This window comes from Nipponia nippon, unplaced genomic scaffold, assembly GCF_047370975.1.
Source record: "Nipponia nippon isolate SJK-2023a ecotype South Korea unplaced genomic scaffold, ASM4737097v1 scaffold_3, whole genome shotgun sequence".
Classification (NCBI taxonomy): domain Eukaryota; kingdom Metazoa; phylum Chordata; class Aves; order Pelecaniformes; family Threskiornithidae; genus Nipponia; species Nipponia nippon.
In genome coordinates this window covers 21,257,194-21,275,842 of record NW_028262347.1, presented here as the reverse complement: position 1 = coordinate 21,275,842, position 18,649 = coordinate 21,257,194, and the positions used below count along the sequence as shown (strand labels likewise).

At 40.6% G+C, this 18,649-nt stretch overlaps 1 protein-coding gene across 1 annotated transcript; it reads right to left on the bottom strand.

Annotated features, from left to right (window-relative positions):
- Positions 1-5,067: 5,067 nt before the first annotated feature.
- On the bottom strand, positions 5,068-18,580 carry CRELD2 (CRELD disulfide isomerase 2). The gene is made up of 10 exons (XM_087767641.1): positions 18,236-18,580; positions 16,963-17,045; positions 15,944-16,054; positions 13,453-13,544; positions 12,228-12,404; positions 10,805-10,903; positions 9,080-9,157; positions 8,174-8,269; positions 7,175-7,315; positions 5,068-5,634 (listed from the first exon to the last, which is right to left on the bottom strand). Exons 1-10 carry the CDS (start codon positions 18,389-18,391, stop codon positions 5,576-5,578), a joined length of 1,092 nt encoding a protein of 363 aa, XP_087623767.1. The 5' UTR covers positions 18,392-18,580; the 3' UTR covers positions 5,068-5,575.
- Positions 18,581-18,649: the final 69 nt, after the last annotated feature.

The following is an 18,649-nucleotide window of genomic DNA, read 5'->3' as shown; positions in this document are numbered from 1 at the left end:
CTTTAGAAGGCACTTGTCCTGGTTTATTTTCTTCCTAGTAGCTGGTACAGTACTGTGGTTCGGATTTAGGATGAGAATAATGTTGATAACACACTGATGTTTTAGTTGTTGCTAAGCCGTGTTTGTACTAGTCAAGGGCTTTTCAGCTTCCCGTGTTCTGCCAGGTGCACAAGAAGCTGGGAGGGAGCACAGCCAGGACAGCTGACCCAGACTGGCCAAAGGGCTATTCCATACCATATGACATCATGCTCAGTATATAAACTGGGGGGAGTTGGCTGGGGGGCAACAATCGCGGCCTTGGTCAGCAGGCAGTGAGCAATTGCATTGTGCATCACTTGTTTTGTACATTCTTTTATCGTTATTATTATTATTTTCTCTTCCTCTGCTGTCCTATTAAACTGTCTTTACCTGAACTCACAGGTTTTACCCCCCCCCCCCGATTCTCTCCCCCATCCCACAGCGGGGAGAAGGGTGAGCGATCAGCTGTGTGGTGCTCAGTTGCCGACTGGGGTTAAACTACAGCACAGTCCTTTTTGGCACCCAACATGGGGCTCGAAGGGTTCGAGATAACAACAGATCTGACCAGTGTGTTAAAACAAATTTGTGATGAGCATTCATTACATTAGTTGAGTGGTCACTGGTCGCAATGTTGATTTATTTGCTCTCAGAGGCGTGTTACGTAACACCTTACTTGCCATACGCGCTCCCTGCGGTGCTGCTTATCACCTCTGGGAGCTGGATTACAGTTATCGCTTTGCTGGACTGTGCAGCACTGGCTTATGGTATGATAAAATTATCCGTCACAAAATTATACTCAGCGCTGCGATCATCCCCATACATCAGGAGCCATCTTTCAAACTATTAATAATTACACTTTCTATCTCTTCTCCTCAGAGAACCAATCTATGGGGGAGACAGTGGGGGACACCTTTCCCCACTCCTTCACCTTCCCTTTCTCATTCAGGCTAGTTTACAACAGCTCTTGAGAATTTTGAATATCCTTGGGATGTTCAAACCAGCATGGTCATATTGCTATGTCTCCTGAATGTGGTTCAGGTCTTGTTTAGGGTTAAACAACTATTTAAGAATACCATCCAGAGATCTACCCCTGCGACAGGCACTGCAGATAAACCAGGCAACAAACATGTGCTGGTATCAGTCACCCCTATACACAAGAAGAGATCTTGGAAGTGGAAGCCATCTGCATTTCTGGAGTGACAGGGGGATCCCAACAGCTGACTGTATTGGAGGCCGAAGTGAGCCTAACTGGAAATGAGTGGCAAAAGCACCCCATTATGACTGGCCCAGAGGCCCCGTGCATCCTTGGCATAGACTACCTCAGGAGAGGGTATTTCAAGGACTTAAAATGGTACCGGTGGGCTTTTGGTATAGCTGTCTTGCAGACGGAGGAAATTAAACAGCTGTCCACTTTGCCTGGTCTCTCGGAGGACCCTTCTGTTGTGGGGTTGGCTGAGGGCTGAAGAACAACAGGTGCTGATCACTATCACAATGGTGGACAGGCAGCAGTATCACACCAGCCGAGACTCCCTGATTCCTACCCATAAGCTGACTGGAGAGCCAAGGAGTGATCAGCAAGACTCACTCACCCTTTAACAGTCCATATGGCCAGTGCAAAAGTCGAATGGAGAGTGGACACTAACAGTAGACTATCATGGCCTGAATGAAGTCATGCCGCCACCGAGTGCTGCCATGCTGGATACGTTAGAACTTCAATAAGAATTGGAGTCAAAGGCAGAAAAGTAGTATGCCACAATTGGCATCGCTAATGCATTTTTCTCAATCCCTTTGGCAGCAAAGCGCAGGCCACAGTTTGCTCTCACTTGGAGGGGCATCCAGCAAACCTGGAATCGGCTGCCCCAGGGGTGGAAACACAGCCCCACCATTTGCTATGGACTGATCCAGACTGCACTGGAACAGGGTGGGGCTCTGGAACACCTGCAGTACATTGATGACATCATCATATGGGGCAACACAGCAGAAGAGGTTTTTGAGAAAGGGAAGAAAATAGTCTAAACCCTCCTGAAAACTGGTTTTGCCATAGGGACCTGCACAGGAGATCCAATTCTTAGGAATAAAATGGCAAGATGACCATCATCAGGTCCCAATGGATGTGAGAAACAAAATAACAGCCACGTCCCCACCAACTAGCAAAAAGGAAACACAGTCTTTCTTAGGCATTGTGCGTTTTTGGAGAATGCATATTCCAAAATCACAGTCTGATTGTAAGCCCTCTCTATTTAGTGACCTGGAAGAAGAACGATTTCTAACGGGGCCCTGAGCAATGACAAGCCTTTGAACAAATTAAACAGGAGATAGTTCATGCAGTAGCCCTTGGGCCAGTCCGGGAAACACTTCACTAAGGCACAAATCTTGTTTGTTGGATATCTCGGATCACTTCTGAAGTATTTACTAACATATTCATATAGTTTGACATGAGACCTGTAATTCCAGGCAACCATAAGTACTGAGTCTTGTACTACATAACCAGGTCTCCTTACAATGTAATGAAAAATTTAATGGGAACAGCTCAGTTTTTTTAGCACTAAGCTCTTAACACATACAGCAGAAAGCATTCATACCCTGGACTGGTCTGGTTAACACAAAGCATTTCAACTTCATTGACAGTTTCTGCTAATCCGTTTAAATCCTGCCCCCCACCCCCTTCATTCTGATTATGAGGGGCAAAACCCAAGACAACTAGGAGTCTGATTCCCACCCTATTCAAGGCGGGGGGGGGGGCGGGGGAAGGAATTCAGTCAAAACAATTTTTAGTTCCAACTTCTAAAACAGAGCAGTACTTCCAGTCTGAAGTAGTAAAATGAGGATGCAGAATAAAACAAGAGGACTAACTATCTAGAAACTCAGCATTGAGAGAGCATGAGGCAGTAGCATAGTGTTAAATTTTTATCAAGTACATAACTTGGTCAATACTTCTTCAGAGAAAGCTCTAAATATTTGAATTCACCTTTCTGGACCCTGGACTTAACAAGTTTATCCACAATAATTTAATGCAGAGCAAAAGGTGCTAATAATCAGGGGGCAAGGGAACAGGAGGATTGAGGAAAAGAGATATTAGTGACTCCTAATACCCAGGTACCACATCTGTCCATATGTTTCCTAGGGAACAATACTCCGATGGTTCTACTGTGGTAATGGAAAGCTGAAAACATCATTCTCCAGAACTGAACAGTTTGGTTGTATCAGACTACTCTCATTACTTCTGCAGGTCAGGCTAGGAACAGTTTCTCCTCTCTGTCACCACAGAAAAAACAAGTTCTTGAAGTTTTTGTTTTTCATTACTTAATCCTAGGGCTGAGTTTAACTAGGACCAATTCATTTAGGGCTTTTTGTCCAGAGCTTGGGGGGCAGGAAATGGAAAGCAAATGCTTCCACGATGTAGTTAAGAACCTCATCAGGTATCCCCCCTCTAAGTCCCAAGTAACTTGAAGGAAACTTAGAATAGCAAGTTGTTCTTCATATGAGGAAGCATTATATCAGGCTTTAAACATTAATAGAAGAGTTTGTACTAGAGAGACAATTCCATTGAGTATGAGTTGATGGTAGTTTCTAAACAGAACTGACATTTCATGTTACAATTAACAAGGACCATTTGGACCATCATCTGGAACACCTGGGAGTTAAATGTCAATGACTGAGCAACAAAGACAAGCTACACCCTGAAAGATCCTTAAGGCCTAATATTACCGTAACTGGCTACACCTGTACTAAAAAAAACCCCTAAAGATCCTTGAGTTGCATTCCCTGTGCTCCCCAAACTACCTACTTTTTCCTCCTTTCAATTTAGCACTTATTAAATACAACACCTACCCTGCAACTTGAAAGATATGTAACATACAGGTCCATCTCTGGCAATTACAGCTAAGAAAGCACTAAAGTTTTCATTCTCAGACTGGCAAATTAAGAAACATCTAGATATAGTAGCTGAAGGAAAATAACTTAAATAAAACTTACAGATACTTTAATACCACTGGGTATTTAAATTACAGCACACAAGATCAGCTTAGACAGCTTTTAACATAAGAATCCAACAGAATCCTTTTTTGTACTATATTCACGTCTATTGCACATAGAAATCCTACGTGCACTGTTCACAAACGGAACTGTGAGGCAGTCTGAACAAAGAATTCTTCAGAAGTATACAGAAGGTGTTTGGCGTTCACTGCTCAACAGGCCAATCCTATTCATACCCTTTTTACTTCCACTTACCTCAGGGTACTGTTTATAACTTCTTCATAGCTATGCTCTTTTTAGCTGTATTCTGTAATCCCTCTTTCTGCTCCCTGCATCCACTACCACCACCATGTATGCCAAACTTTACTCAGTTCCATTAGAGCTTTAAATACTGTACCTGGATAGTCCTTAGGTTATTTACAGCTGTGATGGTCCTGCAGAACATACCAATTTTAGCTCTTATACCTGCCTTTAAGCTTAGGGACAACATGTAGGAAGTTGTGTCTGTGCTATGCTTATCAGCTTTCCCTCTGAAATGGCACAAGAGACAAGATAAATTGACTGTAGTATGCTTGCTCTGAAAAAGACAGGAAGCTATTACATGCAGCAGTAGGCTGTAGAGTCATGTATTCATTAATTCTAGAGCATACTCATATAACAACCGTGAGCCACTGAGTGCAGGTGTTAGCCAAACTTACTTTTCATCACTGTATAAACTAGTTTGCATACTTAATGCAAGTACCTGGAAGAAAGACTTGTCTACCTACCTTTGGAAAATTGTTTAAGTTTGACATAATTCTTCCTTTAGAGGAAAGTGGGGGGCGGGTGGGGGGTGTGTTGGGTTTTTCTTTTATTTTTCCCCCATATATGTCCCAGCACAACTGAGTGCCGGAATTCAGTGCTGAACTGAAATACAGTGCTTACAAGGTTCTGGGTTTTTGTGGGGAGTTTTTGTTTGGTTTTGTTTTGCTTTCTGTTTTTTTGTTTCTCTCTTTTTTTTTCCCCACTGCCTAAATGAAAAATAGACATGACAACACAGCAAGGTATTAACATCTTAAAAATTTTTAAGGCACATTCCAACAAAATAAACTTTTATTGAATGCAGTATTAGGCATTCTGTTTTGTTTAAGGGAACAGTGCTTCCCCCCCAAAGAGATTCCCTTTGACAATGTCTAAAAGCTGTATTTCAGTTACAGAAATATTTCTCATGTCAAGAAACACTAAACTTCAGTCTAAATTTTTCTTGAATTATGAAGTGCAACTAAGTCCTTCCAAATGATGATAGATTTCAGTAGGCACTGGAATGAGAAACCTGAAAATTGTTTACAATTGCTGGGTACAATGTTATGTTAATTCAAATTTTATACTAACTCACCTAGAGTGTTTTTCTTGAAGAATTATATAAAAAGTGGCATTTAAGAAAAGAAATGCAGCTTAAAGAGCAATTTATCACCATTTAAAAAAAAAAATCTTAATGGTAACCTGCATATTTAATACCATTTCCACAGTATGTCAGCTAGCAGAGGCTTAGTCCAATAACTTAAAACTTTAGATAGGAATGTCTTTTGGTTCTGAATGCAGATCATAAGTCATCATGTCCACTAGGTGACGGCTCAGTTGTTTCACTCTCTACTTCCTCTCCTGTGAAATTAAGTATCATAATTAGAATACAAATGTATTATTAATTATACCATATAATTTTTGACATTAGGAATTTTTTTTTAGAGAAACCCAAATCAACGTATTTATCAAGACCACAGAAGTAATAAAGCCATATAGAAGAGCTACTTGCACCATCCTCCTAGTTTAGGCTTTTTTTTTCTTTACTAAATGCAAACAAAACATTTCAAATAAACTGGTATGATATTGTTAGTGGAAGAAAAAAACAGCACAGCTATTTCTGCTCTAAAACTTTTGTTTTCAGCTATTCACAGTGAACTTTCTCCTTTCCACATGACCTATCAGAAGAAATTCTTGTATTTGAAAACACAAAGCAAGGATTACTCAGAATTATTTTCTATAGTGCAAATAACTCAGTTCAGATGTTAAAACAGCCTTTAAAAAAGCAGAGCAATTTTATTATATTGGTAGAAGCATTAATCTAAGAAAAAAGCTAAGCCAATTTGTCAACTTTTCATTTTGCTTTCATTCTCATCAAATGTCAGGCCACATTAAAAAACATAGTAACTGATATCCTGAGTATCTGCACAGGAAAAGTCCATAACTGATTTTAAAGAACTAATAACAGTGAGTAGTGAGAGTATAAGATCTGAACTGAACGGCCTTATGTAGCAGTGCTACATAGATCTTTACAACTTATTAGTACAAGATGAAAAAGCAGCTGGGGTGAGGATGAAAAAAAATAAAACCAACCAAGCTAAGTAGTAGAAAGAAAATAAAGGTATGAAATTGAGTCTCTCTCATCTATTCTCCTACAACCTTTATTGCAAAATAATCCTGTCTTTCACTTTGGAATTGTAAAAAAAGTCTAGACAGAGTAATGAAATAATACTAATGAACATAGTTCTGTCCGTGATGTGTCATACATCCTAGAGCAAATTACACTTGAATTTCTGGACTGAAGGTATAGTTTAAGTCAAGCTAAACAGTTTCCTACTACTGAAAGATGGATGTCTTCTACATATGCACCTTCACACCAGCTCTGGTACTTTTGTGATCACAAAATAAAAAAATTCAGCTCACTTATCCAGCAAAACCATTTCTGCTTAATTTTCTGAGATTTCAGTGAGTTAAAGCAGCTTGCATGCAATCACATAAACCCTTAAGTCACTACAATTAATAATAAAGGAAAAAAAGCGGGGAGGAGGAAGACCTCTCTTTTTATGACAGCAGTAATTTGCTAGTTCACTTTATGTAATGAAGCCAGACACTTAAGTGACTTACAAACACAACCTTGAGTTAAGCAAAAAAGAAATCAACACAAGAACAGGACGTTTAAAAAAATCCACTGTCTTTAAGCAAGAAAACATGCATGCCAGAATGCGGTCTACACCACAAACTACTTGACACAGACCACAGCTGTAGGAAGATGAGACATTATAGAGAAGAGTTTACAAGTGACTAGACCCTTAGACAGAAATACATCTCCAAGCTGTTGATATAGCACATTTTAAAAACATTCAAAATGTTTTCAAAAAACTGTTATTGAAAAGCCACTTGCCTGTTTTTACATTTTGAACGCATGTTCCATCCTTATCTTCAAACCCTTCTGAACATACACACTTGTAGCTACCTGAAGTATTAACACAGTCTTGATTCTCTTTCACGCAGACCTTTTCAGGAAGGTTACATTCATCTATATCTAGAGATAGGATAGGAAAAGAAAGAGTCCACTGCTGTTATTTTGTTATAAAACTTACGTGTGCTCAGTCATATAAACAACATTGTATTCAAATATAAAAAACACTGAGGAGCAGAATGCTGCTGCAACAGATTTAAATTCTGTTAAAATAATCTGTTATGGTTCTTCATGATTTAGACTGTGTTTCAAATTTATTCAGATAGTACTGGGTTTTTTAATGTTTTGCAGGCCCCTATGTGGGGAAATGAATTAAGCAATGACACTCATCTTAACTACTGAAGATTTCCCATAGTCCTTTTCTATTGATGCCATCAAAGTACAACTAAAGGGAAACGAGCCTGTAAATACTACATCATCATAGTTAACAGCTACTTAAGATCATGCATACCTTCGGCTCTTCCCCACAGATAAACTCTAATTTCACTCTTTTTACTATTATTTCACAAGCTATAATTCACTAAGAATTAATATCATTTGAACTTGGACATTAATGGATTAACAGAAAGACAACAGAATCCACATTGCGTTTCTGCCTGTTACAAAATGAATACAGATGCACGCTTCTAATGAAGTGGCAGATAACTGACAAGAGACTCGTATTCGTTTCCTGAACCTGCTATAAAATACTTTGTTCCTTCTGTAAGTGTTTCACCTTTAAGCCTTGTAATGCACATTAGCTCAAAAATATAAAGGAAGTTATAAAGAAAGTCTTTTCTGCTAATACCAAAACAATTGGGTTCATTTTGGTAGGCTTGAAAACTGAAGCAGACAAACATCACCGTACTTAACAGCTTCTCAGCATGGCTAATCAAGAGTGGGCTAACTGGTATTCTACCATGTATTGCTAAATCCACCTACCTGTACATTTTTCATCTTCCTTCATGTATCCAGATGCGCAGGCCTTACACTTGTCAGAACCTTCCCCTGTGCAACCTATGCAGCTGGCATCACATGCTAAAGAAAGTATTTTAAGCATAAAAATTCATGTATCTGAGGTTTAAAGTAACACCCTTAAAGTCAGTCAGCTTATCCACACAAGAAGTCATTGAAACACAGAATAGTTTGGGTTGGAAGGGACCTTAAAGATCATCTAGTGCCAAGCCCCCTGCTATGGTCAGGGACACCTTCCATTAGAGCAGGTTGCTCAAAGCCCCATCCAACCTGGCCTTGAACACTTCCAGGGACGGGGCATCCACAACTTCTCTGGGCAACCTGTTCCAGTGCCTCACTACCCTCACAGTAAAGAATTTCTTCCTAATATCTGATCTAAATCTACCCTCTTCCAGTTTAAAACCATTATCCCTCATCCTATCACTACACTCCCTGATAAAGAGTCCCTCTCCATTTCTACTGTAGGCCCCCTTTAAGTATTGGAAGGCTGCTATAAGGTCTCCCAAGAGCCTTCTCTTCTCTAGGCTAAACAACTCCAGCTCTCAGCCTGTCCTCATAGGGGAGGTGCTCCAGCCCCCAATCATCTTTGTGGTCCTCCTCTGGACCCACTCAAGCAGGTCCACGTCTGTCTTATGCTGTGGGCCCCAGAGCTGAACACAGAACTCCAAGTGGGATCTCACAAGAGCAGAACAGAAATAATCAGAAATCTCTTGCTTTCCTCATATGATAGGTCTAAAGCCTCATCCTCCCAATGCCCAGTCAGGACCGGACCATATTGTATTAAATGCCTGGTATCACACCCTTTCTAGCATTACCTCCGGCATTAAATTAGGATTCTAGATGATAAAGTACAACAGCAGACTAAAAAGAAACCTTTGCATGAGAAAGATCCATCTGTGTTCAAACAATACTGGTGATCTTTGCAAGGAGAAGCAGCACACTCATCTAAATCTGAAAGATAAAAAGTGACAAGTTACCTTTTAGGTAGTAGTCAGGATTAAATAGCCAGATTAATACCTGAATGCTATGCTTTGAAATCTTATAAGAACTGGCCCACAGAAGCTATAAACTTAAACTGACTGCACTGAGAGTAATTATTACTATGAGTTTAGGATCAGATATGCAACATGTTAGACATAAAAGTAACATGGTACCATATACTGTTCTGTTCAGTTTAAGTTTACATTAACAAATCAAAAACGGATCCTCAGAAGATGTTTTGTGATGACAATAACAGACATATCAGAAATTCAAGAGCTCAAATTAAATAAAACTTCCAGAATACCTGACATTCTTGTCATTTTCAAGTCAGCGTTTTGCATGCATTTATGCTTTTTATGCAAACAGCATAACAAATTCCAGAAGAGTAAGTCTGTCTGCTTATACTGTTGATTTCTCTACTCATAGATTACCAAGCTATGGAACTTTTAAAAGTATTAAAAAAAAATTACACAAATGCACACACATACACTGTTGAGTTTTCTACACAAAATAAACTGGAGAAAGCCAAGTTATGGTTAGGACCAGTCAAGCTGAAAACCAGTTCTATCTGGGAAATTAAAACATGCTACTCTTGTGATTTCAAGGAAAGGGCACAACAGTACTCATAACTGAAAAATTAAGACAGAGAAAGGCTATTTCAGTCCCCTTGCTGTCTATCTCGTCCTGTTGCTGCAGGCATCATTCCTACTGATTACTCAACTAATTTATACTTCATCAGTTGCAATGATTACTTGGAAAAACACCTGTAGAGAAGACGATACTGGAGCATCGTCCTGCCTGGGCAGGTATTGCAGGAGCTGTAATTCAAATCCTAGTTCTCATTATCACTCCTAAAAAGAAGCAGTGTTCATATAATTTCTAAGATACTGTTTCCAGACATTATGGTACAGGTCTTTAACTGGTCAAATTCAATCAGTTAAACAGAATGTGTTACTCTCCCCCTAGTGCATTCCTCCATTGGAAGTCTTTTTAGTATTTGGGTTTTTCCTTAAGTGTTTCATATGTATCTTCTCATAAACCAAGAGAAATACTAAGCTAGAAATAGGTAAGAGATTAATAGAAGCGTTGAACTTGATGTCTCCTGGTATTACTCTCCAATAGGGAAAAGGTAGTATGCCTGGCTTTTAGTGAAATGTTTTAACTCTATTAGGTTTGAGCATTTACAAACACACAGTAATGTGAAGACAATTGTGCAATTACTACAAAATATGTAGATAAGCTGACAGGAATCTTCCAGTAGTTGACAAAACAGTTTAAATCAAGAGCAGGACACTGTAGCATTCAAATAAACATAAAAACCCTGTCTTAAAAGGAACACCCCACTTGCTGCTATCTGTATTCCACTAAACTAAAAAGATACACAGCGAACAGTTTGATAAAGACAACTATAATCACCAGGTGATCAGTGGAGAGGAAATACTGTTTTCCTGAAACATGAAACAAGTTAGGAAGAGAGACAGAGAGATAGACTACAAACTATAGAAATCTAAACTGACAGAACACTTCCATAAAATACAATAAAACTTGATGTGACATCTAATCTCGTTAGCTAACACTGCTACAAAACCTGTTTGAAGTCTACCAAGCATTACTCACCCACACAAGCTGCTTCTTCATTTTTAATCCAGCCTTCTTTACAGTCTTGGCAGTCCTTGTTACTTGAACCAGTACAAGTTTTACAGGCAGCGTGGCAGGCTGAGATAATAGAAAGCTACAATCTGAGCTTTGTTGAGAGATTCCAAGATAAGTTTGCGCACACAAATTCTCAAAGAAAACCTTATTTAGGATTCACTGGAAGCTATCGTATTTTAGTAGCTTGACCCTCCCATTCACAAGATTAAATCTTGACTTTATGGAGATATCATTTACAAAAATGCAGCTCTATCCTACCAAAAAAAAAAAAAAAACAAACCCAACCAAAAAAACAAAACCCAACGAAAACAAAAAAAACCCAAAAGACCCCAAACCACCCCCCACCAAAAAAAAAAACCAAAAAACCAGGAAGCCAAACCTGGCAATTACAGTCATCTGCACCACTTAAAACAGTAACATGAAATTCTAGTGACCAGAAGTGACACGTCCAATTTCCAAAATATTTGGGAAGAGGAGATCAAGAAGGTAAACTTTGCTCAGCCACTTAGGATTGGGACAACAGTTTAAACATTAGACTCAGCACTCTGACCTAACGAATCCTCAGACTACTTCATTTGCAACTAGCTATGAGAGCAATGTGTGAAGTGACACCAGTTTGAAAAACTTCACAAGGAAACATATTAGAAATCCAGTTGTGTGTGTGTATATATATAATATGCATATTACATGCATATGTTATATATGCATGTTATGTATTGTAACATAAAACAAATCGTACAGAACAATTACTACACAGCCAGATAAAAAAACATCATAGATTGTGTTGAAAAACAGTCGTCTTAGACCCTGCGGTCAGGATTTGGTTGCTGAAGAATCTCATTCAAGATGTAAAACCAGATGAAAATCTGACCAACAGAAAAAGTTTATTCCTATGACCTGACTGTTTCAAAATTAAGCTTAGACATACTTAACTGGAATCCATGTAGTCAACAGTACAGCTCAGCTGTTTCCATGCCCATTTACTCCAGTTAAGCTTATCTGAGACATGAGGAAAACCTAGCTTTCAAAGTAGTCCACTATGCAGCAATTTCAGGTCAAGATTTTTGTACAACACGGGGCGGGGGGGGGGGGGGGGCAAAGCTCGCTCTTCCCTTCTGCCTCCTGCATGACACAGATGAATTCTGCTTCTTAATTTAAAGCAGAAAAAAAAAAAGTAAAAAAAATCACACGCAGTCTGGAAGGATGACTTAGCAAAACCTTAGAATTCCACCAAACTGACTGACATGTCATTTATGGTTAAAGCTGAGTGTCCAAACTGTAACTATTTTTTGTTTTTACATTTGTCAATTTAAATTGTTTCTAGTTTTGCTTACAAAAACTGAAGAAGGAAGGCAAAGATGTAAGCATGTGTCAAAGACTTCGTTACCTGTACAAACAGAATGCGTCTCATTTCTCAAGGTACTGAAGTAACCATTAGAACAGTCCAAACAAAAGTCTCCTGTATACTCCTTGTTACAGCTACATGAGCCATCTCCACCTCGGGTACCATCGCCATCACAGTGGCCATTTCCATGGCAAGGTCTTTCCGATCCACCACGACAAGCTAAAAAGGATCAAAAATATTTTTAAATCAGATGTTAAAGGAAATAGCTTCCTATTCTCAACCACCACCACCTGAAGTCCCTCCCTCTTCATAGACAGTAAAATGTAAAAAAAAGAAAGAAAAAAGAAAAAAAGAGTCAAAAACTCACACTAAACCAGGATATCATTTCCAAAACCTTTTTTCCCCTTGAGAGCAACTAAAAGGCTTGCAACAAGGAATGCTCAGTAATATATTCAAGTATAAGAGGAATCAAAACAATCTCCAGGAAAGTTCAGTTATAAATTTAATTTTGGGTAAAGACCATGGCTTAGAATTTTATCTGTTTACCTAGCTTCCTGGCTAAAGTTGGTATCTTTATTTATGCTGGATTTCTGAGAATATTCATACTGCAGTTGGAAAAACCTATCCACAATCATTTAGATCAATATTGGGAACTGGCACTTAATTTTTAACGCTGTAAGAGGCCAAAGTTGATCTCTAACAAGGTGCAAGGTTTTAGAGATTTATAGATTATACAAACTTCAGGGGCCAAAATACCTCCTTTACCACTTTTGCATCAAAGACCTTACTTTCATCCAACTGTCTCCCACCTAATTTTATCCAATTTCTCCCATGTCTTTTTAAGTAATCCTCAGTTGTGAATTTTTTCATTTAATCCCCAACAGTACTTTGGCTGTTTTACTCTTGAAACTGGTCAAGGACTGTTGTCTACGTAGCTTCTGAAAGGCCACCTAAAAAACAGATGATGTCACAGAGAGCCTTTAAGCATGGGTCAGGTGTGGATGTGAGCATCAGATCAGATGGATTCTGCACATGTAAGCACCCTTGATAGCTTTGTACATTACTTCATGCCCGGAGGACTCTTCTTCAGGCAGGATGCTCACAAGGCAGCTACCTAACTATCAGGCAGCAGGCAGGTACGTGCTACACAGCAGATGGTGTCTCACGCAAAATATCATAATTCATGTATTTGTCCATGCTACGAAAGCCTGAAACAAACAGGTAAAAAGAACATATCTGCTACCGTATTTTTCAAAAGAAGAATTACCAAGGCAATCTGGTCCGTAAGTTCCAGCAGGGCAGCAAACTTCTATTGTTTCTATGCAAAACCACTTAAACAAATCAGGATACTTCTTCTTTCTGTATATGAAAGACATTCGTTTATCAATAAAGAGAAAGAAGATTCTTTAAAAGCCAACTTGCACGGCTGAACCTGCACAACGCAGTAGAGAAATCTTTTGCACATGACAGATTAGAAACCTGTTTTTTCTGTTCTGAAGACCATCTTATTTCAGGAACCAATTTCTAGAAGTTGTCCTCCAACTTCAGATGAATTTACCTTTTAAACTACAATACTATTAACAGATGCTACTCAAATTTTATATTTATGAAAAATGTGAAATAAGAACAATCAATAAAATCAATTCATCGTGATACATACACATGCCCTTTTTTTTTTAACACCTTATTATTAGGAAAGGTTTATATATAGTTTAGGTGGTCTTATCTATGGCTTCCTCTTAAAGATAACTGCTGTGTCTATCTCAACTATGCAGAAGATGACCCAGAACAGATATTAACATTTGCTCAGACTATTGCCAACCTGACAACAGGGTGCCCGTTAAAATTTCTCCTCTTTTTTAGCATGAATCAAGTATTATTTTAGAAGGATTACTTTAAATATTAAAAAGTTATTTATGTGCTACTCTAGCACTAGCATACACCCCCAATTAACAATTAAATCACTAGGTATTATTTTGCAAGCAAGCATGAGGACTACTACAGTCCTGAATTCACAGATCTCAGTATCACACTGATGCCGAAGTCTCAAAAACTTTAGTAAAGGAAAGACTTGGATATTCTGTAGCGTGACAGAAGTCCTCAGCAACTCCTGAGGCATGTACAGCTTCTCTTTCTAAACTATTACATCTGATCATATTGACTTCAAGGCTCAGGTCATGAGAAGTAAGTTTACGGAGTACCACATATAATGTAACAACTTGCGAAAAAGAGATCTAAGGTGTTCATGGACAAAGAAACTGTCTTTGGAAACTACCACAGAAACCAAATGACGTTTGGATATTGCAGGTTAAAGGACAGAAGGCAAAGTTAACCAATTGCACTCAAAAGGTCTATTAAATACAGAAACTTTCCAAAAAGCAATGTATTCTATGAATAGTTTTGTTTATTTTAGGAAGTCTACTTTGTCAAATTCTCTCATTTAAGACCCATTTCTGTCAGTTCTGCAAATTTAAGGCAAATTTAAGACTTTGGGTTGCATAGCTCACCTTTCTGGAAGGCATATTCTATGAAGAGCAGCCAAGGACTTTGGGTTTGTCTACTTTGGAGACAAGGGGGCTGAGGGGCAACCTCATTGCTCTCTGCAGCTTCCTGAGGAGGGCAAGTGGAAAGGGAGGTGCTGAGCTCTTCTCCCTGGTATCCAGTGATAGGACATGTGGGAATGGTTCAAAGCTGCGCCACGGGAGGTTCAGACTGGACATTAGGAAGCATTTCTTTACTGAGAGGGTGGTCAAACACTGGAATAGGCTTCCTAGAGAGGTGGTCGATGCCCCAAGCCTGTCAGTGTTTAAGAGGCATTTGGACAATGCCCTTAATAACATGCTTTAACTTTTCATCAGCCCTGAAGTGATCAGGCAGTTGGAACAGATGATCATTGTAGGTCCCTTCCACCTGAAATATTCTATTCTATGCTATTCCCTTCAATTGGCATGTTAATGTATACACAATCCAGTATAGTTAGGTAAAAGGATAAAGTAATTAAGCAGTCATTAAGAGTAAAAAATCAAAAAATCCTTATCCAGTTATGAAACGTTACAATGGCAGTTTACCCTATTGAATTCTAGCTGATTGGGAGTGTTGACAGTCTAAAGTAGTAAAAAAATACTTAGAAGAGACATGATTTGGAATTAAAGAAAAAGGTCTTAAGAGATCTACATGCTACAATGCCATCCTTGCACTAATTATATTTTGTAATGGTATATGAAAAGCTTAGTTATAACAGAAATCACAGGCTAGCTTAGAAGGCAGACAGAAAAGTCAGCTGCTACACTACCATCCTCAAGAGATCCAACTTCTAGATTTATTAGTATTGACTATTTTTTTGATTGCCAGGAGAAGAAAATAATGTTTCAGGAAAAAAACAAGCAAACAAATAACCCACAAGAACCAAAGAGTCCCTTGCACTTTTATGACAAAGCAAAACAAAAAAGGTAGTAAACCTCAAAGTTTTCCAATGCTAGTTTGCCTCAACACCCCACTGGTAACTGAGTAGACTGTATATGAGAATCCAGACTGGATGTTTTGGTGCAACACTTCCAGAATTGAAAATAAAAGAACACAGAACAGTGGTACATGCTATTAAGTCAGCCTGAACACAGCTGTACCCAATGGCAAGTCTTGAAGGATAATGACGAATTACCCATACTGCTATTGTTCAGGCACAAGATTTAACATTAGTAGTTCATCCTCTTAGATAACTTATCCATACAAGGACATCCACAAAGAAAATTGATACTTACAGTTTGAACCACCATTTCTCTATATGTTCTTCATGCTCTTCTACCATGTTGTTACATTCAAAATTACTACTGTCGCACAGATTCTCTATGATCTCTACAAGACGAATTTCACTACAAGCAGAGAAGGAAAATCCTAAGTTTAAATTTAAACATTTGACACCACTCAAGAAATGACAGAGAAGCTAGACTTCAGCCTAGAATACTTTACCAGTTTATGGTGTGTTCTGAATTGTTCTGATATTTGCTTTGTTTTGGAAATGAAGAAGTAACGAACATTACTTCAACCAAAAAAATTAAAAGGATGACCACAAGAACCGCTTTGGCTTGCTTGCATTTACTATGTTTGCAGATTGTAGGTTTGACAGATTTTTAGCTCCCCAGCAAATTTTGAGCGCAGTATTTTTCTCTTAAGTTCAACAATAAATTTAATGTATTGTTAACATTTGATAAAAGCCAATGAAGTTCACATAGCTGAGATTCAGAAATCCTATCCTTATATCTCAATGCTCCAACTAAGATTAAAAAGTGAATTTGAGATTTGGAAGACAGATACCAGGTCACTTTGCTCAGTAATCAAACATGTACACAAAAGAGTACAGTAATGTGCACCTCTTCTAGTTTTCTGTTTGGCACTGAAATAGGTATGACTCTATAGAGGAGATACCGCTTTAATTCTAAAAAAAGTATTGCAGTACACCAGACCTTTTATAACTATCAGTTAACTATTGACCATTTTTTAAGATCATTATTTTAGGACTTTAATGGGCAAAAAGAAAAAACTACTATGACCAATGATGTTATTAACTTTTGTTGTTTTCAGAAACAAGACAAATAAAGGCATTAATAAGAGGTTTCAGTCTTTACTGTAATGTTACACTTTAATCAATAAGAATTGAAGGCTTGAACACGTGAAACTTTAGCTGCAACATTCAACATTTAAGTTCCAGACAAACACAGTTCGGTGAAGTTACGCACAGTGGACATGAAACGTAGCTGAAAGAAGTACTGAGACAGCTTACCTGGACTCATACTTTGACAGTGTCTTCTCTTCCCAAGCAGTGTTTCCACCACCAAAGTTCTTCTTAGCTGTATCTGCTAATCCCTACAAATGAAAAGTATGAAAAGAACGTAAGTTACATAGGGTTTGCTTCTAACAAAAATTAAGAGCAGTAGTAAACGCTTATATGAAAATCATGAAAAGCGCTGTGCGGAAACTTCAGTAAAGCTCTGAAGTTGCTGATCAAATTGCTAAGTGAAAGAAACAGCTAGTGACAACATGAAAAGTGAAAAAGGGTAGGTATTAGCATAACGTGACTCAATTTTCATAATGCATAAACAAGGCCTTGTTACAGTCCTCATTTACATAAAAAAAAATATGTATGAAAGTTTATACCCTTCTCCTTTAAGTGCTCAGGAACTTTATTAATCAGTTGAACAGGAGCTCTGCTTCATTCAGTTTTGATAGTACTTAGCCCAATCTTCACCACACCGTAACTTAAACATGCAACCGTACAACAGGACAACTCATCGTGATCAGCACAACTTCCCCGAGTCACAACCAGCGCCTATGAAATCACACCTCGCAAAAAACCTCCGCAGTTAAAGTGATCTACCAAACCTGCAACAGCGAATATCCGCACACAGAGTACGAAGCGTCTGTCACAAGCCGAAGCAGCCCCTTGCCGCCTACGTTGGATTTACTGTGCCACAACGCAGGACTGCTGCAAGGAGCAGCAGACACAGCATTTTAGGGGATGACGGTTCCGACCAGCCCTCCTCACGGAGCCGGGCATGCCACAGCCGGCCCGGCCAGTCTTTTTGCACCAGAGCACCAGAACAGCTTTGATGGGAAAGCCCGAGGAGGAGCGCTGTGACCTGCCCACCGAGGCACTACGGCTGTCACCGAAGCCGGCAGCAAACCGCTGCCGCGCACCAGCTTCGCCGGAGACCGACGCTGTCCGTAACGGAGCTGCGGGCGGAAGCGCTCCCGCACCTCGGCCGAGGCTTTAGGAGCGGCGGGGCGGGGAGCCGGGCGGACCCGCACCGCGCCGGGCGCTGCCGCCGCCTGTCCGGCGGGCCGGGCACCCCTCCGCACCCGCTGCCCCTGACCGGCCCGGACCCGGGGGTCGCCCCTCAGAGCGGCAGGCACGGAGCGGCCTGCGCCGCTGCCACCGCGCCTCAGGCTGCCCCGCGGCCGGCTCCTCGCCGGGGAGCCCCGGCCTGCCGCCCCCTGCCTCACAGCGAGGCCGCCCGCCGCCGGCCTCCCCGCGGCCCCTCAGCCTCGCCGCCTACCTGGTTGAACCTGTCCACGATGCCCCGGCAGGTGGAGCACGCCAGGCGCCGCCGCTCGCCAGCGCCCAGGGCGGGTGGCAGCAGCATCAAGAGGGCAGCGCAGAGCGCCACGGCCAGCGGCGCCCGGCCCGGGCGAGGCGCGGGGCTGGGCCCCATGGCGAGGGCGCGGGGAGCCCCGGGGAGACGGAGCGGGGCCGCCCCAGCCGCCGCACCCAGCCCGCCTCAGCGACGGCAGCGCCGGCCGCGCGCAGCGCGCTCGCCCCGCCCCGGCCCCCGTAGCAACCGGCCCGCGAGCTCCATTCAGATTTCCGCATCAGCCCCACGCACGCTCCGGCCGCAGGCGCTCGTTGGTGGAGGCAAAGGAGCGGAGGAACGTGGTCCAATCAGCGCCCGCCACGCTCCGGACCAATCGGA

Excerpts from the sequence above, each read along its gene's own strand:
- CRELD2 (XM_087767641.1), bottom strand. The coding sequence starts at position 18,391 with ATGGGGCCCAGCCCCGCGCCTCGCCCGGGCCGGGCGCCGCTGGCCGTG. Across the intron at positions 13,545-15,943 it reads GAGAAATGGTGGTTCAAACT|AAAGAAGAAGTATCCTGATT; the intron begins GTAAGTATCAAT and ends TTTCATATACAG. Across the intron at positions 7,316-8,173 it reads GGAAGATGAAAAATGTACAG|ATATAGATGAATGTAACCTT; the intron begins GTAGGTGGATTT and ends TCCTATCTCTAG.